Source organism: Ruditapes philippinarum, unplaced genomic scaffold (assembly GCF_026571515.1).
Source record: "Ruditapes philippinarum isolate M1 unplaced genomic scaffold, ASM2657151v2 ctg8018_1_1_1_1, whole genome shotgun sequence".
Lineage (NCBI taxonomy): Eukaryota > Metazoa > Mollusca > Bivalvia > Venerida > Veneridae > Ruditapes > Ruditapes philippinarum.
The window spans coordinates 1-23,314 of record NW_026865728.1 but is presented as its reverse complement, the minus strand read 5'-3'; the positions used below and the strand labels follow the sequence as shown (position 1 = coordinate 23,314).

Here is a 23,314-nt window from a genome sequence, read left to right as displayed (position 1 = left end):
TTTCATATCCGTGTAGACAATTTTGCAAGCACTTGCACATTTTCATTAAATTATACTTTAGAAATTGAAAGAATAGGTCTCAAAAGAATGGCAAAATTAGGGATCGAACCACAAACCTCTTATAAATAAGGTTATCACTTATTAGGCTGTGCTATTGCGGATGTGACGAGAACCTTTACATAGAGCTAGTGTGACTTTTCCAAAATTCCATATTAGTTATCGTAAACTATACGGACAGTGGGGTCGAATATTTAAATGAGTTCTATAATGTATTCATAATTGACTGGTATAAACTAATAAGAACATACTGTTACTATGACATGATATTATCACCCTTAGATATTTCCAGGAAGTCCTTGATTTTCAAGATCATTATAGAGACTAAAATCTGGTTATCTTTATGAAGGTTACCCCTCATTTATATTGGAAATATCCCTTACGAGTTTTTACAATTCAAAATTCGAAGTTTTCAATTAGAATATTTAATTGCTATTTTAAAGCTATTTCAATGTAAATCATTTGTAACAACTTTGTATTACGTTGTAATCGGAAGTGAATGATATCAGTTAGTTTACTTCTGGATGAACAATTTCTGAGTTTTTGTAAAACTGAATACAAAAATCCATATCACGTATATGTGAATCGGAAGTTCACATATCCTATTTAACTAGTATTTATTCAAACTAAAAAAACAAACGCAAACTTCCTTATATGAAATAATTCAAACTTCCTGTCGGGAATCGAACCTACAGTGGTAAGGTGCAAGTGGTTTGAGGTCAAAGACCAAGGACGCCTCCATCTTCATTTTGAAAATGTTTATAGACGGTAACAAATTATCATACAGTAAGATAATAATTTCAGTCTTACTAACGTTGAAACTTGAACCAATAAAAGCAAGCACAATGCCTATACCAAGAAACATTTTTATTATAAACTGACTATTTAAAGTATATGACTGATGAATGTGACAATATAAATGATCTCAGTATTGTTTTTAAGCACTAGACACTTTCGTGTATCACACTTTGTAACAACTAACGTTTTCTTCCAATAAAATAAGTGCCAGAATGCAGTTTAACATGTAGACCAACATTTGCATTTTAAATAAGTACATCATTTGATAGTTAAAACATAGTACATGTATTAATATAAGTTAAGTCAATGGGAATTTGATTAAGAAAGACATTTTGCAATATAAAACAAAGTCTAAGTATTAACTTTAAATCAAACTTTTATTGTCACCAGATATAACATCATGTAATACACTGTATATTGTTTCCATATTATGTAAATGTTACTGTCCTATGTCAGCATAAGCGTCTGGTACATGCTGGAAAGTTAATACAATCCTGAAAAAAATCATGATATATCTGAGATCAAGTAGAAAAGTACTTCGGGATAGACATGTCTTTGAATTCATAAAATCTGGTTCAGACTTTCCATCTTCTAAGGCCAAGATTTATTCGTTTTTCAGACCCCAGGTCAGATAATATGTTGATAATACTTGTCATTTTCAAAATATTTAGCCCTATCACTATAAAATAGTAATCAAAATTATTTTTTCTATTGGTTTAAAACACATAATTCTATCGTTTTATACAGAGACTTGTATACAATTTTATTAGATACATGCCTGATATGTCTTTTATATATATTTCCGAAGATTTTAATACAAATGCAAGTGTCTCATACAAATTATACAAAACAAACCTGTTTCCCGGAATATTTGTTGCCTGTTTCAAAATCTCGAAAAATTTCGGATAGTATCCAGCTATTTTGCTTGGATCTTCAAAGACCTCTTTTGATTGCACTTGGCAAACCATAGATGGTTCACGTGATCCTGCACAAAACGATGGTGTTTCGGTAACAAGGGTAACGAATACATTCTACAATGTAAAAACAGACGTATATTTTATAATATACATTGTTTGTACATGTATATACTGCGGGATGCGAGTAAATATAATCTAAAAGAAAAATAGACGTTTGATCTAACCGGATACGTTGTTTAAATATTAATTAACTGCTGATCCATTCGTTCTAAGTGAAGATACATATCCTTCTATTGAACTGGACTTTTATAATTGCCGATTTGTATAATTTTGTTGTTAAACTACGAAATTAATTAAAATGAATTATTATACAGTCAACTATCGTTATCACGACATCGCTTTTCTCGATATTTCGTTATCTCGATGAAATTTTGAAAGTCCCGATTTTCTTCCTTCTTTATCTATATTGGAAATATTTGTTTATCTCGATATTTCTATTTCGATATTTTCAGTATCTCGATGTAAAATTTCAGCCCCAACAGTTATTTTCACACTACTATCCTTTGTTTATCTCGACTTCGTCTGTTCCCTTCAGACGTGTGAAAAACACAATCTAGACGATAATTGCTCAATTAATAGCGCGTGTCATAATGACGATTATGTTTGTAACAAGTTTAGCTGTTTTTATAAAAGTTAATCTATTTAGCGTGTTGATTGACTTATGTCCACAATGAGTGAATTTTACATTCTTTTTAAATATTCGAACACTGTATCAATTCATTGTGACTTTAAATGTAAATGAAAAAGTGAAAGTATAGAAACGCTATCGTTTCAATATTGTTTCACAACATCACCACCAAATCAATCAGCGGTGGGACAATCTCGAGAAAGACCCGATAAATAACCCGGGAGGATATCCGGATCAACCATATCCGATATCCGATTCACTATATTGGTGTATTACTGAGTAAACATCACTATGTGTTTTTATCACAGACACCCGTATTTCCGCTGGTAAACATCCGCTTATGTTACTTTGTTAAATATTGACTAGGCCTATGAAAACAAGACATGGGGATATTATAGTTTGTTTGACATAAGGTATGCACATGTCTTTTGTAAAAATCAGTTTCGCCTTGTTCTAACCCTAATTTGTTTATCTCGACATTTCGTTATCTCGATATTTTTGGACGGTCCCAATGACTTCGAGATAACGAGAGTCGACTGTATATAATTTGTACAGCAAAGCTGTCGAATTCAGATTTCGTGAAATTAAATCTGTTTTACTTCTGAACACATGTTTAGAAAAAAGAGAGCAATCGGCAACAATAACACAAAAGTGATGAAAATCTTAGACACGTTTTGGTGGCATTCGTTCATGACTGGCAATGAAACCTCCCACTTGTAATGGCAATAATTTCTTAACTAGAAATTTCTACATTAAAATTTTGGAATCATGAACCTGAAGTATCAGCTAAATATAATAGCACTTGTGACATGTTTTTACAACTGACGATCGCTCAAGAGGAATGAAAATAAAAAAGGAAAGAGGATGAGTAAGTATTTTCCCTTTTTCCTTGTAAATCTAGTTAATACATCCATGCTAACCGGGCTCAACGTGCTTTATCTATCCCATTATAATGAGTGTTCTGGTTATACAGATAGGAGTAAGTCAGTATGAATGTAAAATGACATAACAAAGAATTTGATATCATCATGACTTTAATTTGCAATTTACATAACTTAAAAAGTCACTTTTTACAAAGATTATTACAATGTTGTTATTTATACATGTATTTTTAAAACAAAACAAATAATAACACCTACCTTAAACGGTCTATTCAATGTCTCCGAAATGCATCTTGCTACCTTTTCTTCCAAATTTACGTCTATATCCGACCGCTTTAAATTTGTGTATAGAAGACAAACTGGCATATTTATAAGTTTAAGGTGAAACACAATGGTAAAATGATGAACTACACTGAATCTGTTTATCTTATACAAATATCGCTATCTGCACTGACCTTGAATCTGATAGATAACATGTTACATAATTATCTATTTTACATACGCAGTAATGTGCAAATAACGCAGGAATTGTGCAGAAGTAAGCAGACTTGTGCAATTTAGTGGCTAAAACGATCCCCATTATAATTATGTAAATGGACCAATATTTCTTATTATACACCAAATTGAAAGAAATGAATTAGCGCATACGGTTGCTGAGACATTATACTTTAAACCTCATCAAACATATTTCCATGAAAATGTTTATTTCTCAAGACAATTCGTGAAAATGACAAACTGACTAGCGTATTGATGGCGATTTTCGTTGATATCTTTAAATTAATAACGTATATGTGGTTAAGTATTTACAAAATAAAATTGGTCAGGCGCTACCAATTAATTTTGTAAATACGTACTAATAAATTTAAACAAGCTTAGTGTTTTAAATTATTTTTATAAACAGTCGACTGACTAGACTGATTAACAGTTTGCCGTTTTACAAAAGTAAATGTGTTACGGATCATTAGAAATACTGCAATCCTATTGGACAAAAAATAATTTCAAACACTAATACGAGTTATGCCGAATTCGCGAAGAAAGCACTGAAGCAACGCCAGTTAACTTACTAAAAGTAGCTAAATCTTATTTTACCAGCTTCCTTTTATTGTTATACGACACTTGTAGTTTGACAAATGTCTTAGGCATACAGAATATAAAATAATAATGTTTTAAATTTATTAAATGTACATATTTAGTTGATGAAACACACAAGTCACCTTCAAAATCGGTAATCAGGTTGTCTTTCGCACGAATGATCTAAAAAAGTAGATCTAAACATATTCCTGGAAAAAAATGTAATGCTGGTTAAAGTATAATGTCGTAGCAGCCGTATGCGCTAATTCATTTCTTTAAATTTGATTAAGAATGAAATATTTTGGTTCGTTTACTTACTCTGTTATCCGTTTTGGTAATAGCGTTGCACAGATTCGGCGTTACTTTACGTTATTTGCACATTCCAGCGTTACTGGATGTGCACGATGTATAAAAAACAATGTAGTTGTACTATGATATTGAATTGGATGTGACTAGCCATCTTTATTAAACTGTGGGCTTTTCTTAAAATATTTAAAAGGCAATTTTTAAATCACACGTGGAATTTAACTTAAAGTATCAGGCGTTTCTCGCATGTTGACACGTAGCAAAAAATAAAGAACTGCTGTAAGCGAATCGTCCAAAAAAACAACATGCCGTTTTCCAAACTACGTTTTCGACATCGAAGGTCATTAGGATTTTGCAAGAACTGTTAAAGCGGCAGATTTCCTATCATAGCTTAATCGTTTTAACTGTTTGTTTAAGAAACAAGACTTTGCAAAGGAAAACATGACGTTTCTCTTCTAAACAATGATTTAGTTTGCAAGCCTCTTTGACTAGTAACATGTGCACACTTTGTATTATTGTCTCAATGAAACCTATGTCGGATATGTAAAGGACGAATACTCGAGTAAAATTTGTGTGAAGCTACATGTACCCGGCAAAAGTATTCAAACTTATCGACACATAATGTTTAAAAATAATGGTTATAATTTAAACTTTTATTTAGGAATATACAAAAAAAAACAAAAACAAAGAAAACATTGAAATCATTGGTTTATTTAATAGCTTTAATTGCATTCAGCCTATAATACTGCCACTGCCACTGCAAAATAAAAAAGAAACTTATAACACTGTTTAATCTTGCCCCATACTAATATGTAAATGTCATGACATTGGTCTTTATTAATTTAAATGTATCAACACCATAAATGTGTTATGGCTACAGTTTTTGAAGCCCAATACGTTTTATTGGCAACTGTGACTTCGAAATCAAGTGACCGAGAATTACTTCAGAAGTTATTGCCTGTTTGACTTAAAACAATGATTCTTCGGCATCGATGTTTCTATTTTTTCACAATGAAACATAAATGCAGTTCTTGAGATCAAACATCAATAATATCAAAGTTGTATGCCCCCCAAAAAAAACATGAAAGTGTAATTTGTAATATACCTTATAAATATTCTTAGTGGATGCATTAAATCTTGTATTGCCTAGAAAAAAAGAATAAATATATTCTAAAAGCTGAAGTCTCTCTTTCTTATTCATTAATCAGTAGAAAATGAAAGCAAACATATAAGTGAACCTACCTTTTCTCATGTTCAGGGCATCTGCCCACCTGTAGTCATTCGGACTGTTAATAAGAACACAGTTTTCGTGATCATGTCCATTAGGTTCTCCTGGTCCCCAGTTTGAGAAAGGTAACTAATTGCTTGCTTGTCGTCCACATATATTCTCCTTCTATTAGTTTGGCTGTTAGTCCTATCCAGAAATAGTCTACAAGCAGGCCAAAATGCATGTTAAATTGTATTTAAAACTTCAATGACTGTTTGAAAATAGTGTAAAATACTTTTATTTTAAATAATCCGTAATTAAAAATATCATTTTTAAAAACACAGTATTTAAAACTACCGTTTTATATTAACATGTTCGATGTATCAAAGCCAATCTGTGGTTTCATTTACACAAATATCATCCTGTTAGAATGGGGGAAATAGAAATGAATCGTAATGTATTAATCACCTGGACTTAAAAAAATTAACTTAACTTTAAATATCTTTAAATATGACGATGAACATGCATGTCTAGTTACATAAAGATATCGTTAGAGTTTGAACAGAATCATGAGTTATTTAAGTCCTAATTATTACATTTTTCTTTGATATGACATGTTATTATAATATATATTATTTTGAGATGAATGCATACAATTACTACCAGGAGACAGTGAAAACCAAAAAAAAAACTTTGGTTATTTTTTATTTTCGTATATGTGTAAATATATTTCATAATTTGGTCAATCTTTGTTTTATTTCTCTCAAATACCAGAATAACTAGTGGTACAAAAGTATCATTGTAAATCACCTGTTCGGTATTTTGTAAGGAGTTTTCTGATTTGCCAATAGCAATAAAACCGCAACGTTTCGCACAAGTATGCCTGATGGCGTAGAAAGCAATCGAAAGACCGCGGAGAGTTTGCAACTCGAGTTTCGTGTGTATCAGTCTAGTCCTCAAAAAATCTTAATTCGTCATGAAAATAACTAAGATCCAGTCATTCTGACGTTAGCGAGCGCCCATTGAAACGTTCATGGATGCAGAATGTTGGTTGTCTGGCCCTCATGCCCGCTCTATTAAAACCCTTTCTGATTTGTCTGAGAGGTCGCGTGTATCAGATGCACAGATATAAATATACAAATTAATATTTAGCTCCGTGTCAGATGCTACTGAGAGTTGTGAGTGGTCCCACTTAATGTATTTAGTAATATTATTTAGTAAATTCAAATGAATTTGACCCAGACTAGGCTAACAAACATGAAGTACCGAATCGTTGTACTACCAGGGATTTTTAGCACGGATGCGCTCGTTTGCTGATAGATATTTCATGACCGGGAAAGGCTACAGACTTGGGGTCAGTCTCATTTGTAAGCTTAATACAAACGTGAAATAGTTATAAAAGAGTTTTTAATTGTCTGGTTCGTAGGCTCGAATATGGAGCTTCCGACCTTCTCTTAACTTATAGCTATAAAGGCTAATTGATTTGGAAAATACCGATCTTAATGAAAAAACTTTGATAGCTATGTAGACTTTTGGGTTATATTGAATATATGTTTAGAAAATGCTTTTAATAAATCAAGTAGAGTTCTATTTGTAGGTGACATTAATGAAGACCAGTTGAACATAAGGAACCATAAACTTCGCGGTGTATTAATTTTAAATGATATGTATAGTGTTATTACGGAACCGACACGAGTCGCAGACAACTCGTCAACTCTTATTGATCCAAATGCTATCTCAGACCAGAATTTAATTCTACATTCGGGTATTTTTAAGACACCGAGGAATATCAGTTATCATTTTGGCACTGATATTTACAATGTATATTAAATTTAATTTACCGCAATCAGTACCTTACAAAAGACTTGTATGGTATTACAACCGCTCTCATTTTGAGATATTTCATAAGCGTTCGATAGAGCATGGCACGAAGGACTTATACTTGTGCAAATGCCATGCTTACATGTCAAAATTCCATGATGATATGTGTAAACAGCATGTTAACTTGTCGAATTATCGTTATGATATATGCATACAGCATGTTAACTTGTCCAAGTATCATTATGACTTGTGCAAACGATATGTTAACTTGTCCAAATATAATGGTGACTTGTGAAAGCGATATGTTAACTTGTCAAAATTTCATGATGACATGTGCAAACAGCATGTTAACTTGTCAAGGTATCGTGATGACTTGTGCAAACTCCATTCTAACTTGTCAATGTATAATGATGACTTTTGCAAATGCCATGTTCACTTTTCAAATTATCATGATAACTTGTGCAGACAACATGTTAATTTGTTAAAAAATCGTGATTCTAACGCAAAACACATGTTAACTTGTTAAGGTATTATGAGCATGTCATCACGATAATTCGACAAGTTAACATGCTGTTTGCACATGTCATCATAATATTTTGACAAGTTAACATGTCGTTTGCACAAGTCATCATGATACTTTGACAAGTTAACATTTTGTCTGCACATGTCATAATGATTATTTGACAAGTTAAAATGATGTTTGAACAAGTCAGCATTGTCTTTAGACAAGATATGATGTAAATTGCACATGTTAATATGCTTAAATGACAAAATAATATCATCATTTCACAAGATATCAAAATCATTGATAACATATAACAGTCACGTCGTTCCATAGTTTAACATGTAGACCAACATCATTTTCATCTTAAATTAGTACATCATTTGATAGTTAAAACATAGTATTAATATAAGTTAAGTCAATGGAAATTTGATTAAGAAAGACATTTTGTAATATAAAACAAAGTCTAAGTATTAACTTTAAATCAAACTTTTATTGTCACCAGATATAACATCACGTAATACACTGTATATTGCTTTCCATATTATGTAAATGTTACTGTCCTATGTCAGCATTAGCGTCTGGTACATGCTGGAAACTTAATACAATCCTGAAAAAAATCATGATATATCTGAGAGCAAATAGAAATGTACTTCGGGATAGACATGTCCTTGAATTCATAAAATCTGGTTCAGATTTTCCATCTTCTAAGGTCAAGATTTATTCGTTTTTTAGACCCCAGGTCAGATAATATGTTGACAATACTTGTCATTTTCAAAATATTTAGCCCTATCACTGTAAAATAGTAATCAAAATAATTTTTTCTGTTAGTTATAAATATTGGTTTAAAACACATAATTCTATCGTTTTATACAGAGACTTGTATACAATTTTATTAGATAAATGCCTGATATGTCTTGTATATATATTTCCGAAGATTTTAATACAAATACAAGTGTCTCATATAAATTATAATATAACTTATACAAAACAAACCTGTTTCCCGGAATATTTGTCGCCTGTTTCAAAATCTCGAAAAACTTCGGATAGTATCCAGATATTTTGCTTGGATCTTCAAACACCTCTTTTGATTGCACTTGGCATACCATAGATGGTTCACGTGATCCTGCACAAAACGATGGTGTCTCGGCAATTAGGGTAACGAATACATGCTACAATGTAAAAAAAAAACAGACGTTTATTTTATAATATACATTTTTGTACATGTTTATACTATACAAAATACGATACGAGATGCGAGTAAATATAATCTAAAAGAAAAATATATACGTTTGATTTAACCGGATACGTTGTTTAAATATTAATTAACTGCTGATCCATTCGTTCCAAGTAAAGATGCTTCTATTGAACTGGAGTTTTATTATTGCCGATTTGTATACTTTTGTCGTTATAATATGAAATTAATTAAAATGAATTATTATATATAATGCCGTGAAATTAAATCTGTTTTACTTCTGAACACATGTTTGGAAAACAAGAGAGCAATCGGCAACAATAACACAAAAGTGATGAAAATCTTAGACACGTTTTGATGGCGTTCGTTCATGACTGGCAATGAAGCCACCCTCTAGTATTGGCATAAGCATAATAGAAATTTCTACATTAAAATATTGGAATCATGAACCTGAAGTACCAGCTAAATATAATAGCACTTGTGACATTTTTTACAACTGATGATCGCTCAAGAGGAATGAAAACCAAAAAGTAAAGAAGATGAGTAAGTATTTTACTTTTTTCCATGTTGAATCTAGTTAATACATCCATGCTAACCGGGCTCAACGTGCTTTATCTACCCCATTATAATGATTGTTGTGGTTGCACAGATCGGAATGTAAAATGAAAACGCAAAAAATTTGATATAATCATGACTTTTACTTGCATGTACATAAACACGTCACGTTAAGTTAAAAAGTCACTTTTTTACAACGATGATTATGTTGTTATTTATACATGTATTTTTAAAACAAAATAAATAATAACACCTACCTCAAACGGTCTATTCAATGTCTCAGAAATACATCTTGCTACATTTTCTTCCAAATTAACGTCTATATCCGATCGCTTTAAATTTGTGTATAGAAGACAAATTGGCATATTTATAAGTTTAAGGTGAAACACAATGGTAAAATGATGAACTACACTGAATATGTCTAGCTTATACAAACATCGCTATCTGCACTAACCTTGAATTTAATAATACATTCAAACGAGTTATAAATTATTATCTATTTTACCCTATATACATGTATCAGAAACAATGTTGTACTATGATATTGAATCGTATGTGACTAGCCATCTTTATTAAAATGTAGGCTTTTCTTAAAATAGTTAAAGGCTATTTTTTTTTAAAAGACATGTCAAATTTATCTTATAATATCAGGCGTAATCTCGTATGTCCCGCGTAGCAAAGAAAAGAACTGCTATAAGCCAACAACATACTGTTTTCGAAACAACGTTTTCGTTCCAAGATCCGCGATATCCAATGTCACACGGAAATTTCAACAACTGTGAAAGCGTCAAATTAATTATCATTGCTTAATTTTATTAAAAGTTTGTTTTAGAAACAAGACTTTGCAAAGGAAATCACGATGCTTTTTTTTTTGTAAAAAATGATTTAATTTCATAAAAGAAAGCAAGCCTCTTTGAATAGTAATATAGGCACACTTTGTATTTTTGTCTCAATGAAACCTTTGTCGGATATGTACAAGAAGAATACTCGTGGAAATTTTGTAAAGCTACATGTACCCGGAAAAAGTATTCAAACCTATCGATACTTAATATTTAAAAGTAATATCTTATAATTTAAACTTTTATTTAGGAACATATAACGAACAAAGAATAACCTTGAAATCGTTGCTTTATTAATAGCTTCAATGACATTCAGCCTACAATACTGCCACCGCCACTGCAAATGAAGAAGAAACTTTTTAATTCTACAGATTTCCGTCATACTTATTAATGGAACCGTCATGACAAAAGTCCTTATTAATTTAAATGTATGAACACCGGAAATTTCTTACGGCTATAGCTGTCGCGGCCCAATAACGTTTACTTTGAAAGCCCGTGACCGCAAGCGATATTAGGAATGTTACTTCAGAAGTTGTTGCCAGTTTGACCAAAAACGAGGCGTCGGCATCAATGCTCAATGAAACATAAATGCAGTTCTTGAGTTCAAACATCAATAATATTAAAGTTGTATGCCAAAAAAAACATTAAAGTATTTTTGGATGCATTAAATTTTTGACTGCCTATAAAAAAGAATAAATATATTCCAAAAGCTCCAGTCTCTTTTTCATTAATCGGTAGAAAAAGGAAACACACATGAAGTGAGCCTACCTCTTCTCACAGATGTAATGTTCAGGCCTGTCACACCTGACATCTGCCCACCTGTAGTCATTCGGACTGTCAATGAGAACACAGTTTTCGTGATCATGTCCATTAGGTTCTCCTGGTCCCCAGTTTGAGAAGGTAACTAATTGCTGGCTTGTCGTCCACATATATTCTCCTTCTATTAGTTTGTCTGTTAGTCCTATCCAGAAATAGTCTGCAAAAAGGCCAACTGTATGTTAAATTGTATATTAACACTTGAATGACTGTTTGACCATGAAATCTTAACATGCTCGATATAACAAAGCAAAGCTGTGGTTTCATTTACACAAATACCATCCTGTTAGAAACACGAATAATAATGGGGGATATAAATGAATCGTAATGGATTAATCACCTGGACTTAAAAATTTACTTTTCTATTAATATGACGATGAACATGCATGTATAGTTTCTTAATGATATCGTTAGAGTTTGAAAAGAATCATGAGTTATTTAAGTCCTAATAATTATATTTTTTCTTTGATATGGCATGTTATTATAATATTGATTATTTTGAGATGAATTCATACAATTACTACCAGTAGACAGTGAAAACTAAAAAAGCACTTGGGTTAATTTTTTATTTTTGTATATATATGTAAATATATTTGATAATTTGATCAATCTGGCATTAAAATAACTCATATATCATAAGATTTGTTTTATTTCTCTCAAATATCAGAATAACTAGTGGTACAAAAGTTTTTACAACACTTTTAAAAAATGTTATGATAAAGTTGGAAGGGTTTGCCATTTTAAACTTTTCTCTTGACTTTCTGTTTACATTGGATTGTGATATAGTCATGACTTGAGTTACACTGTTTTAATGAATGACATATCAATAATCTACAATATGAGAAAAGTGTTGACTGTAAAAATTAGAAAAAAATATCTTGTACAAAGTCATACCTCCTAGAATTCTTGCCTTTTCAGAGATATAATTTTGCTCGTCCCATGAATCGACTTCGACAAGCATAGCACCAAAGAGTTTACACGATTGCTGACAAAGGTTAAGAAAATATACATACTTTATTATGTTATTGGTTAAACTTCTTACAAAGAGAAACAATTCAACCATTATGAAACATTTACTGACTAACAAATATAATTGTGTTTATAGCCGTAAAAAATTTCTTAACAATGACTAAAATATTTTTAAGAATTGTGAATATTTCTTGTACTGCGCTTTAAACGAGTATTTACTTTATACGTGTACATTTTAATCAAATAACGAACAGTCAGGCATAGTGGCAACTAAATGAATCCCTACTGGGAAGCATGTTGGTTTTCTACCATTTTCTACCATTGCCTACTTAACCAAAACTTATGTTTCAGTCCAATGAGTAAACACGGAAAAGAGCACATCATTGTGATAGGACACAGTGTTTCAGTATTAAAGACAAGTCTTTAGTGTAGCCCAAAGAAACATTACAGCTGAAATAAGGCACCGAAGCAGAACATGCTTCTTTTATGCGAGGATTATCTTGAAGTTTCCTCTTCGGAACATCTTCGTCGACTTCAATAAGTCATTATTAGTCTAATTAGAAATATTCCGGTAACAACTTCGTCTGGATAGCCTTAATGTAAGTAAATACTATAGTTCGGGGAATTTTTTGCTTGTTAACCGTTGTCCTGGCATCTTGACTCTTAGACGGACGTAAGGTCAAAAATCTTTATGATAGGACATTTTAATAAGACCATTTAATTTACTAGATAGAATGGAATTTACCGCTTTTTTTATAGTTGTCTGTATTAAACAGATATCATCTCGTTGCCCAGACAGACGAACAGACAAAGCTGCGACTATGTTCTTTGCCTTGGAGAACATAACATAAGGGCTCAATTTTCTGTAGCGACAATATATTATACAATACAACATACATGTGCATCTTCCCATGCCTCCTTTCCGTGGCTAAAAAAGTAGCATGACCCCCTGTGTACCTCAAAACCATCTGTACAATAAGTTCCACTGACAAAACCTGAAGTGTATGAAGTAAACTAGATTGATTTAAAAAAAGTTAGAAAATCAGTTTAATTTGTATTTACCTGTTTACTATAGCAGTTATTAGAAAGCAAATGCTTTATCTGAAATTAATAAATAGGTAATGGTAATTAAGAAACAATATTAAGATAATTAATCAAATTTATACCTATAGTGAGTTGAAGATAAAAAAATGCTAACAACACATCCATCTTGCGCAATTGAAAATAATTTAAGCCTTGATTTTACAAGTCTTATCAAAACCGGTGTTACACGAAAACCTTGATAACATGACTTATATAGCAATTTCTCTGAGACTTCCGTGTATTTTTATGCGCTTTCATTGGTTACGCCTGAAGGAAGTGAAATAAAATTTCAACAATTTGACTAAACAAAATTATGGTTTCGAAAATAACAGTATGATATTTACAGTTTTAAAAAAAAGCTTGCTAACAAGGTTAAAAAATCTTAGAGTTAATGCTCATACAAAAGCTCCGTTATGCCTGATATATGAACAATAATGAAAATTACAGGAACTGAAAGGAATGGCTTGTAATAAGTACTATTGATGAACAAAGCTATCATTTTGTTAGTTTTGTACCTTACTCCCCTAATGGTATATATCAACGACAAAAGAAATAAACAAGAGGGCCATGATGGCCCAAAGTCGCTCACCTGTATATAGGCCCCCGGAGCGGGGCCAGTTTAAACCCCAGGGCTTTTATTTGAACAAACTTGGTTGACACCCATTAGAAGATGTTTCATGCTAAACATCTAAGGTCTAGCTTGTTGGGTTTTTTAAAAGAAGATTTTTTCAAGTTTTTTTCTTTACACATATAGTTAAAAAACAATGACACACCTGGGGCAGGGCCAGTTTTGATCCCAGGGCTTTTATTTGAACAATCTTTGTAGACACTTACTAGACAATGTTTCATGCTTAATATCTGAACTCTAGCTATTCAGGTTATACATACATACATATATATATATATATATATATATATATACATACATACATATAAATATACATATATATATAGGGAAATATATATGGAAATATATAATATGTATATATCTAAAAAAAAAAAGTCGAGCTAATGAATGACCCCGGGGCGGAGCCAATTTTGACCCCAGGGCTCTTTTTGAACAAACTTGGTAGACATCCATTAGAACATGTTTCATGCTAAATATCTTAGCTCTAGCTCTTTGCATTCTTTAAAAGATTTTTTTTAAGTTTTTACTATATGCATATAGGGAAAATCAATGACCCCCTGGGGCGGGGCCAATTTTGACCCCAGGGCTTTTATTTGAACAAACTTGGTAGACATCCATTAGAACATGTTTCATGCTAAATATCTTAGCTCTAGCTCTTTGCATTCTTTAAAAGAATTTTTTTTAAGTTTTTACTATATGCATATAGGGAAAATCAATGACCCCCTGGGGCGGGGCCAATTTTGACCCCAGGGCTTTTATTTGAACAAACTTGGTAGACACCCATTAGAAGATGTTTCATGCTAAATATCTTAGCTCTAGCTCTTTGGGTTCTTTAAAAGAAGATTTTTTAAGTTTTTACTATATAAATATAGGGAAAACCTATGACCCCCCGGGGCGGGGCCAATTTTGACACTAGGGACAAAATTTGTACAACTTTGGTATTGGACCTTCAGATGATACCATAGACCAAATATCAAAGCTCTAGGCCATTTACTTTCAGACCAGAAGATTTTTCAAGTTTTCACTATATGTATGTAATGAAAATCAATGACCCCCCGGGGCGGGGTCAATTTTGACCCTAAGGCCATTATTTGAACAATCTTGATAGAGGTCTACTACACAATGTTTCATGCCAAATATCTAATCTGTAGCCTTTGCCAAATCAGAGAAGAAGATTTTTTTTAGATTTTACTATATACATACATATAAGGAAAAACCTATGACCCCCCGGGGCGGGGCCAATTTTGACACTAGGGACAAAATTTGAACAACTTTGGTAGAGGACCCATAGATGATACCATATACCAAAAATCAAAGCTCTGGCCCATGTACTTTCACACAAGAAGATTTTTTAATTTTGTGTTTTTTGAAATCCTTTTCTGGCCCTATGACCTACATATGCAACAGACCGGAACTATTTGAACAATTTTGAAAGGGGACCACCCAAGGATCATTTCTGTAAAGTTTGGTTGATGTGCAGTCATTGGTTTCAGAGGAGATGTTGTTTATGTTAAAAGTTGAGGACGCACGACGCACGCCACACGACGACGGACGACGGACACAGGGCCATCACAATAGCTCACCCTGAGCATTGCTCAGGTGAGCTAAAAACAGACAAGGGGAGGGAAATTGTCCGCTGCAAAAAGAAAAAGGACAGGGTATCTTTAAAGGAAATATCAGTAGGGGTATTGTCCTGCACTGAAATATGAACTACTACGCGGGTCAGGAAAGGGTCACAACTCAGCGTGAAGACCGTTTTATTGTCGCCCAAGCGCGACGTCAGCGTTATATTACGGCTACTGCCCTGCAAAATGACTTAAATTATGCCAGTGGCATAAGAAATGCTAGGCAAACAATCAGAAAGGGTTTTCATAGAGCGGGCATGAGGGCCAGACAACCAGCAATCTGCATCCATGAACGTTTCAATGGGCGCCCGCTAACGTCAGAATGACTGGACCCTAGTTATTTTCAATGACGGATCAAGATTTTTTGAGGACTAGACTGATACACACGAAATTCGAGTTTCAAACCTTTTGATTCCTTTCTACCCAATTGTAAATCACCTGTTCGGTATTTTGTAAGGAGTCTTCTTATTTGCCAATAGCATTGAAACCGCAACGTTTCGCACAAGTATGCCTGATGGCGTAAACAGCAATTTATATTTAGCTCCATGTCAGATGCTACTGAGGGTTGTGAGTGGTCCCACTTAATGTATTTTGTAATATTATTTAGTAAATTCAAGTGATTTTGACCCGGACTAGGCTAACAAACATGAATTAGTCTATGTTTAGTACCGAATCGTTGTACTACCAGGGATTTTTAGCACGGATGCGCTCGTTTGCTGATAGATATTTCATGACCGGGAAAGGCTACAGACTTGGGGTCGGTCTCATTTGGAAGCTTAATACAAACGTGAGATCTTATTGATCCAAATGCTATCTCAGACCAGAATTTAATTCTACATTCGGGTATTTTTAAGACACCGAGGAATATCAGTTATCATTTTGGCACTTATATTAATATCAAATTTAAATTACACAAATCAGTACCTTACAAAAGACTTGTATGGTATTACAACCGCGCTTATTTTGAGATATTTCATAAGCGTTCGATAGAGTATGACACGAAGGACTTATATTCAAATTAAAACAATACGGAATTAAAGGTCAGATTCTAAAATGGATTAATAATTATCTAAGTAATCGAAACCAAAAAGTCTTTGTTGGTTTCTCCTATTCTGAAAGTAAATATATAACTGCTGGGGTCCCCCAAGGCTCTGTCCTTGGCCCCTTATTATTTCTAATATATGTCAATGACATTGCCGATAATCTAATCAGTGTAACGAGACTTTTTGCAGATGATAGCTCTCTCGCAGTTTCCAGTTCTTTTATGGAAGACTGAAATAAAATTACGGAATGGTCGAAACGTTAGCTAGTAAACTTTGATCCTAACAAAACAGAAGTGTTATTTTTCACACTTGGGTCTGAAGATAAACCATCTCTCTACTTTGATAATGTTTCTCTTGATTATGTTACAGTCATAAACACTTAGGTGTCACTTTTAGTACTGATGGTAAATGGCATGACCACATAAACAATTAATGTCTGCTTCCAAAGTTCTAAGATCTATGAGAACATCAAAATACAAACTTAAACGAAAAACTTTAAATCAAATATACATTTCCTACATGAGACCAATCTAAGAATATGCGTCAATTGTCTGGGATGGATGCGCGGATTACGAGAAACACTCCCTTGAGAAACTTCAATACGAAGCGGCACGTATCGTTACTGGCCTAACAAGGTCTGTTTCTATTGAGCGTTTGCTTAATGAAATCGGTTGGGTATCATTGTCTGACAGACAAACTATTCAAAAACTCGTTACTTAGTATAAAGCTAAACAGGCACCTTAACGGATTATTTGTTAAACATTTTTCCAGATACCGTTTCTAACAATGTGCCTTATGTCTTAAGAATACAACTGTAGCACGTCGTACTCAAATTTTTACAAATTGATTTATCAGCAACGTCATTATGGAATAACTTGGATACCGACATTCATCCTCCCTTTAATATATTTAAATGCAAACTTAAACAGAAATACAAACCTCCGACAGTTCCTATTTTTTTCTGTATCGGGGATCGTCTACACTCGGTTTTACACGCTCAAATTCGTAACAAATGTAGCAATTTAAATGCTGATTTATTTAGAAATCATTTAAGAGAAAATGCATCTTGTGAATGCTTGTTGATCATACACCACAACGAATTCAACAATTTAATGCTACTCGCATTTTTCATCCATTAAATACGTGTACTCTTCTTTTTGGTAATATTACCTATTTCGAAGAAGGCAATTCATTTTTTTACATTACACCAACACACTAAATTGAGCTAGGTTATATGGCCACTTTCCAGCTTTTAATGGTGGTTGTGGATGAAAATCTCAGACGCCTCTCTGCACATTTTTTTCAGGCATGTACAAATAAAATTTATAACTAAATTGATACAAATCATGACATTTGATCAACATGTAATTATCAGCTGCGCTTCGGGCCATATACCTACCAAGGTCTGACCAACCAGTCCGTAAACTTGCATATTGCCCTCAAGGACATGTTTTATTTGTTAAATATTGTATAACACAATGGAATAATGTATAACAAAGTGAAACATTGCACTATTGTTTATACTAACGAGGAAATTCAAATATCCGTAATAAAAGTTATATTATCAATGAAGTTGGTACAAAATTTTGCTGCAACTAATGAATTTGAAAATGCTACATGGACAACACAGCATTTATTTGTATTCTTGGTTGTATACAAGCTAAATTTAAATAAATGGAGGTTTAGGATTCTCTGCGACTTCTTTATAAAATGACTAAAATGATGAACACAGGAAGATGTATTTATCAAGTAAAAATGTTGTGCTTTACTTATCACTCATACTTACCAAACCAAGGCCTTTTCTGTGTAATCCGAATGAAGTTCTCAGGGGACTTTTACACACTAAACTGATTTATTATAAGTAAACTATAAGTAAACGATATCATTCATAGTTTATTTATTACTTTGTTTACTACAAGCAAGTTGTAAAACAGTGTCTCGTCAGCCGACTATCTGTTCGTTGTCTGCGCTGGAAAAAATAGCGATTGAGTTTTTATTAAACCTTTTGACTTTTCAACTTCTTTAATTTATTGCCTCCAAAATATCAAAATAATTTTCTGGTATCAATATGATAGTAAATGTTCATATTTTTTATATGAAAGAAAAGATCAACATACGAGTTTAACAAACATGTGAGCTAACCTCTTTTCACATATGTAGTGTTCTGTCCGGGTGCAAATAACGTCTGCCCATTGATAGTTTTTGGATGGTGCGTAAACAACACAGTCTTCATCCCCAGCACCGTTTGGCTCCCCAACACCCCAGTTAAAGAACGCATCACCTGTCAGTACCTGTAAGCTAGACTCCCAGATATATTCTCCCTCAACTAGTTTGTCACTCAGTCCAATATACCAATAATCTGTTATAATATAACATGTCATCATAGAAATAAATTTGTGTTGAAAACGAATTCAAATAAAATGACGTGTGACTACTAAGTATATATTTTGTTAAAATACGTATATATTAGTCAAAAAGTTAATATGTTATTATAATATGTAGATTTTGTCATTGCTGAGTTCATTTTGACAGTGAAAAGAACTATGAATTACAAAAAGAAAAATTGGACAATAGCACTTTTAATGAAATGTCACACAACATGTGTATTTACAAAAAAAAAGTTTTCCACGAATAATATGTTTTATCATTTCTTATTTTTGAGACTTGACTCACACCGAATGTTGTCATTTTAATAAAAACATATGAAAATGTCTCAAATATTCACTAGAGGAACAAAATCACGTGTGTTGAATCAACAGCCCTCCTCGACCGACCCTTCCACATTATTTCTTCTAATTTAAATGTTCCACATCCATGGTGGAATTGAATATATTCTTAACCAGGGCCGTTAGAAAGTTTGACAGTGATTCTACACTGCGTGGAGCTCTCGCCGCATATATCTCTCAACGAATATACCTCTCGACGAATATATCTCTCGCCGCATGTATCTCTCATCGAATATACCTTTCGACGAATATACCTTTCGACGAATATATCTCTCGACGAATATACCTCTCGACGAATATATCTCTCGCCGCATATATCTCTCAACGAATATACCTCTCGACGAATATACCTCTCGACGAATATATCTCTCGCCGCAAATATCTCTCAACGAATATACCTCTCGACAATTATATACCTCTCAACGAATATACCGCTCGACGAATATATCTCTCGCCGCATATATCTCTCAACGAATATACCTCTCGACGAATATATCTCTCGCCGCAAATATCTCTCAACGAATATACCTCTCGACGAATATACCTCTCAACGAATATACCGCTCGACGAATATATCTCTCGCCGCATATATCTCTCAACGAATATACCTCTCGACAAATATATCTCTCACCGCAAATATCTCTCAACGAATATACCTCTCGACGAAATATACCTCTCAACGAATATACCGCTCGACGAATATATCTCTCGCCGCATATATATCTCAACGAATATACCTCTCGACGAATATACCTCTCGACGAATATATCTCTCGCCGCATATATATCTCAACGAATATACCTCTCGACGAATATACCTCTCGACGAATATACCTCTCGACGAATATATCTCTCGCCGCATATATCTCTCAACGAATATACCTCTCGACGAAATATACCTCTCGACGAATATACCTCTCGACGAATATACCTCTCGACGAATATATCTCTCGCCGCATATATATCTCAACGAATATACCTCTCGACGAATATACCTCTCGACGAATATACCTCTCGACGAATATACCTCTCGACGAATATATCTCTCAACGAATATACCTCTCGACGAATATACCTCTCGACGAATATACCTCTCGATGAATATATCTCTCGACGAATATACCTCTCGACGAATATATCTCTCAACGAATATACCTCTCGACGAATATATCTCTCGCCGCATATATATCTCAACGAATATACCTCTCGACGAATATATCTCTCGACGAATATACCTCTCGACGAATATATATCTCGACGAATATACCTCTCAACGAATATATATCTCGAAGAATATATCTCTCGACGAATATACCTCTCGACGAATATATCTCTCGACGAATATATCTCTCGACGAATTTATCTCTCGACGAATATACCTCTCGACGAATATATATACCTCTTTTCTATAATGCAGCTCCGAAAAAAAACGAAGATCTGAAAACGCAAACTGTTCTATTTTGACTGATGGAGCAAAGGTTAACTGTCTTATTTTAACAATATTAAGTTTTAAACTCTAACTTTTTTTAAAGTCAAACACATTGCACAAAGTACATGTACATGTATGCTCGTTCTTTTCTAGGCCATCGTTACAATCATCATCTCGATATATCAGACAATTTATCCCTACCTAATTAATAAATATTACTGGCCTCATATCGTGATAAACATACTCACCTTATGACTTCAATGCGATACTGACATATCAAATTGTCAAATTATCAAAACAAACGAGATAAGAAGTTTGTTTACCGTTCTTAACATTTAAAGGCATTTTAAAGCAGAACATTTTGAGCCAGTTTTGAACACGTCTGATGGGTTTAGGAAGACCCTTTAGAATAGACGTTAAAATTTCATTCGTTTTATTAAACAAATATCTCACTAAGAAGAAAGAAAATGACGGTGATGAAGATAACATATTCCTAAATAAAAATCTTTTGATTTGTGTTATATTGACAATATAACAAAAATTTAAAAAAATATTGTTTTTAATAAATTGATATAATATGACATGAATAACAAGATTAAAAATATTTTAGGTCAAATCAATACGACTAGCACCTTTGGATGATGAGTGGTCAGCTCAAGTTGTGAATCTAGAAGAAAACACATTCAGAAACAAAGATAAATGTTTTCCGATGACATTGACAAAATGTCAGTTAGTGGTCAGTGAGTGTCCGTAATTATCAAACTTGACTAAGGTATTTATCAAATTAAATTCCCGGGAGCTTTATTCGTAAGTACTCTCGATGAGCTTTATTTGTTAGTACTCTCTAGGAGCTTTTTTCTAAGAACTCTCTAGGAGCTTTCGTAAGTACCCCCCAGGAGCTTCATTCGTGAGTACCCTCGAGGAGCTTTATTCGTAAGTACTATCGAGGAGCTTTCATCGTTAGTTCGAGGAGCTTTATTCGTTAGTACTCTCGATGAGTTTTATTCGTTAGTACCTATGAGGAGCTTAGTTCTTTAGTACCCTCGAGGAGCTTTATTCGTAAGTACCCTCGATGAGCTTTATTCATTAGTACCCTCGAGAAGCTTAGTTCGTTAGTACCCTCGAGGAACTTAATTCGTTAGTACCCTCCAGGAGCTTTATTTGTTAGTAATTGTTCGTTTAAAACGAATGCAAATAGCTGTTTGAGATAGCTCTAAAGGAGGTTTTTGTTTAAATATCACGGATGAATCTACACGGAGAGCTGTATTCGGCGAAAGTTATATTCGGCGTTTCAATACCAAAAATATCATTTATTGTGTCAGCATACTTCCGAGGGTTCGTCCTTTCGAAGATAGGTAAGCGTCTTCGTCGGCGGAATTGACCTCAACCAGCATTGCGTCGAAGATTTTACAAGATTGCTGAAATTTTCGTTACATAAATATTTTATCATTTTAATGTTTTATGTAAGAATTCAAAACCAATTTGATGATACATTGTATCAATCAGTAATGCTTCTTAATTGAGTACAGAAAACATAAGTAAGAAAAGACAAACTCACAATTATACGTCCTATATCATTTTATAAGCGTTATGTTTAAGTATATAATTTATACATGAAATATCATTTAAAGTCAAAAGAAGAAAACATTATTTTGAACATACATAGGCTCCTGTCCATGTTTCTTTATCGTGGCTGAAAAATAGCAGGAGCCATGGTGTGGCTCAAATCCATCTGGACACGATGTTGCACTGAAAATCCCTGCAAATATTCTTATTTGTTCTTAATGATTTTAAAAGACGTTTGATAATTGATCTCGACCCTTAACAAAGCCTTCATGTTGTGTGATATTCTGTATCAAGGTTTAATAATAATAATAATAATAATAATAATAATAGCTTTATTTAAATCAGTAACAAATGATAATATAACAACTTACAAACTAAATATTACATACGGTACATATTTCTTAATTCTTAATATGAACTTCTGAATAAACAACACTGTTGAGACTGCATAATAACTATTACAATTGGAAAACACTCCATTCAAGAAATGAATGTCCTTACTATAACCAGTTAACATTTCATTTCATTTATTGGCAATCGGCACAATAAATGCCTTTGAACAACTGTAATAATAGCATAATATTGTTACATTG

General features: G+C 33.1%; 4 protein-coding genes across 5 annotated transcripts; all 4 read right to left on the bottom strand.

The window, feature by feature from the left end:
• Window positions 1–1,213: 1,213 nt before the first annotated feature.
• Window positions 1,214–3,848, bottom strand: LOC132730133 (D-dopachrome decarboxylase-like). The gene is made up of 3 exons (XM_060715989.1): window positions 3,600–3,848; window positions 1,711–1,886; window positions 1,214–1,349 (listed from the first exon to the last, which is right to left on the bottom strand). Exons 1-3 carry the CDS (start codon window positions 3,705–3,707, stop codon window positions 1,295–1,297), a joined length of 339 nt encoding a protein of 112 aa, XP_060571972.1. The 5' UTR covers window positions 3,708–3,848; the 3' UTR covers window positions 1,214–1,294.
• A 1,561-nt stretch (window positions 3,849–5,409) lies between these two features.
• Window positions 5,410–13,939, bottom strand: LOC132730131 (perlucin-like). Of its 2 annotated transcripts, XM_060715986.1 has the most exons (6): window positions 13,789–13,939; window positions 13,520–13,617; window positions 12,548–12,638; window positions 11,606–11,813; window positions 5,961–6,147; window positions 5,410–5,475 (listed from the first exon to the last, which is right to left on the bottom strand). In XM_060715986.1, exons 1-5 carry the CDS (start codon window positions 13,829–13,831, stop codon window positions 5,973–5,975), a joined length of 615 nt encoding a protein of 204 aa, XP_060571969.1. In that variant the 5' UTR covers window positions 13,832–13,939; the 3' UTR covers window positions 5,410–5,475; window positions 5,961–5,972. The 2 variants fall into 2 exon arrangements, with proteins under 2 accessions (XP_060571969.1, XP_060571970.1); XM_060715987.1 differs by lacking the exons at window positions 5,410–5,475; window positions 5,961–6,147 and adding an exon at window positions 11,109–11,174.
• LOC132730132 (D-dopachrome decarboxylase-like) lies at window positions 8,722–10,443 on the bottom strand. The gene is made up of 3 exons (XM_060715988.1): window positions 10,256–10,443; window positions 9,245–9,420; window positions 8,722–8,858 (listed from the first exon to the last, which is right to left on the bottom strand). Exons 1-3 carry the CDS (start codon window positions 10,361–10,363, stop codon window positions 8,804–8,806), a joined length of 339 nt encoding a protein of 112 aa, XP_060571971.1. The 5' UTR covers window positions 10,364–10,443; the 3' UTR covers window positions 8,722–8,803.
• Window positions 13,940–18,881: 4,942 nt separating the features above from the next.
• On the bottom strand, window positions 18,882–22,954 carry LOC132730134 (perlucin-like). The gene is made up of 4 exons (XM_060715990.1): window positions 22,818–22,954; window positions 22,483–22,573; window positions 19,144–19,360; window positions 18,882–18,970 (listed from the first exon to the last, which is right to left on the bottom strand). Exons 2-4 carry the CDS (start codon window positions 22,547–22,549, stop codon window positions 18,943–18,945), a joined length of 312 nt encoding a protein of 103 aa, XP_060571973.1. The 5' UTR covers window positions 22,550–22,573; window positions 22,818–22,954; the 3' UTR covers window positions 18,882–18,942.
• Between the last annotated feature and the right edge of the window lie 360 nt (window positions 22,955–23,314).

Excerpts from the sequence above, each read along its gene's own strand:
- LOC132730133 (XM_060715989.1), bottom strand. The coding sequence starts at position 3,707 with ATGCCAGTTTGTCTTCTATACACAAATTTAAAGCGGTCGGATATAGAC. Across the intron at positions 1,887-3,599 it reads CATTGAATAGACCGTTTAAG|AATGTATTCGTTACCCTTGT; the intron begins GTAGGTGTTATT and ends TTTACATTGTAG. Across the intron at positions 1,350-1,710 it reads ACAAATATTCCGGGAAACAG|GATTGTATTAACTTTCCAGC; the intron begins GTTTGTTTTGTA and ends GATTTTTTTCAG.
- LOC132730134 (XM_060715990.1), bottom strand. The coding sequence starts at position 22,549 with ATGCTGGTTGAGGTCAATTCCGCCGACGAAGACGCTTACCTATCTTCG. Across the intron at positions 19,361-22,482 it reads GAAAGGACGAACCCTCGGAA|ATTATTGGTATATTGGACTG; the intron begins GTATGCTGACAC and ends ATATTATAACAG. Across the intron at positions 18,971-19,143 it reads CACTACATATGTGAAAAGAG|CGCAGACAACGAACAGATAG; the intron begins GTTAGCTCACAT and ends TATTTTTTCCAG.
- LOC132730132 (XM_060715988.1), bottom strand. The coding sequence starts at position 10,363 with ATGCCAATTTGTCTTCTATACACAAATTTAAAGCGATCGGATATAGAC. Across the intron at positions 9,421-10,255 it reads CATTGAATAGACCGTTTGAG|CATGTATTCGTTACCCTAAT; the intron begins GTAGGTGTTATT and ends TTTACATTGTAG. Across the intron at positions 8,859-9,244 it reads ACAAATATTCCGGGAAACAG|GATTGTATTAAGTTTCCAGC; the intron begins GTTTGTTTTGTA and ends GATTTTTTTCAG.
- LOC132730131 (XM_060715986.1), bottom strand. The coding sequence starts at position 13,831 with ATGGATGTGTTGTTAGCATTTTTTTATCTTCAACTCACTATAG. Across the intron at positions 13,618-13,788 it reads TTATCTTCAACTCACTATAG|GTTTTGTCAGTGGAACTTAT; the intron begins GTATAAATTTGA and ends CATACACTTCAG. Across the intron at positions 12,639-13,519 it reads AGGCATGGGAAGATGCACAT|CAATCGTGTAAACTCTTTGG; the intron begins GTATGTTGTATT and ends AACCTTTGTCAG.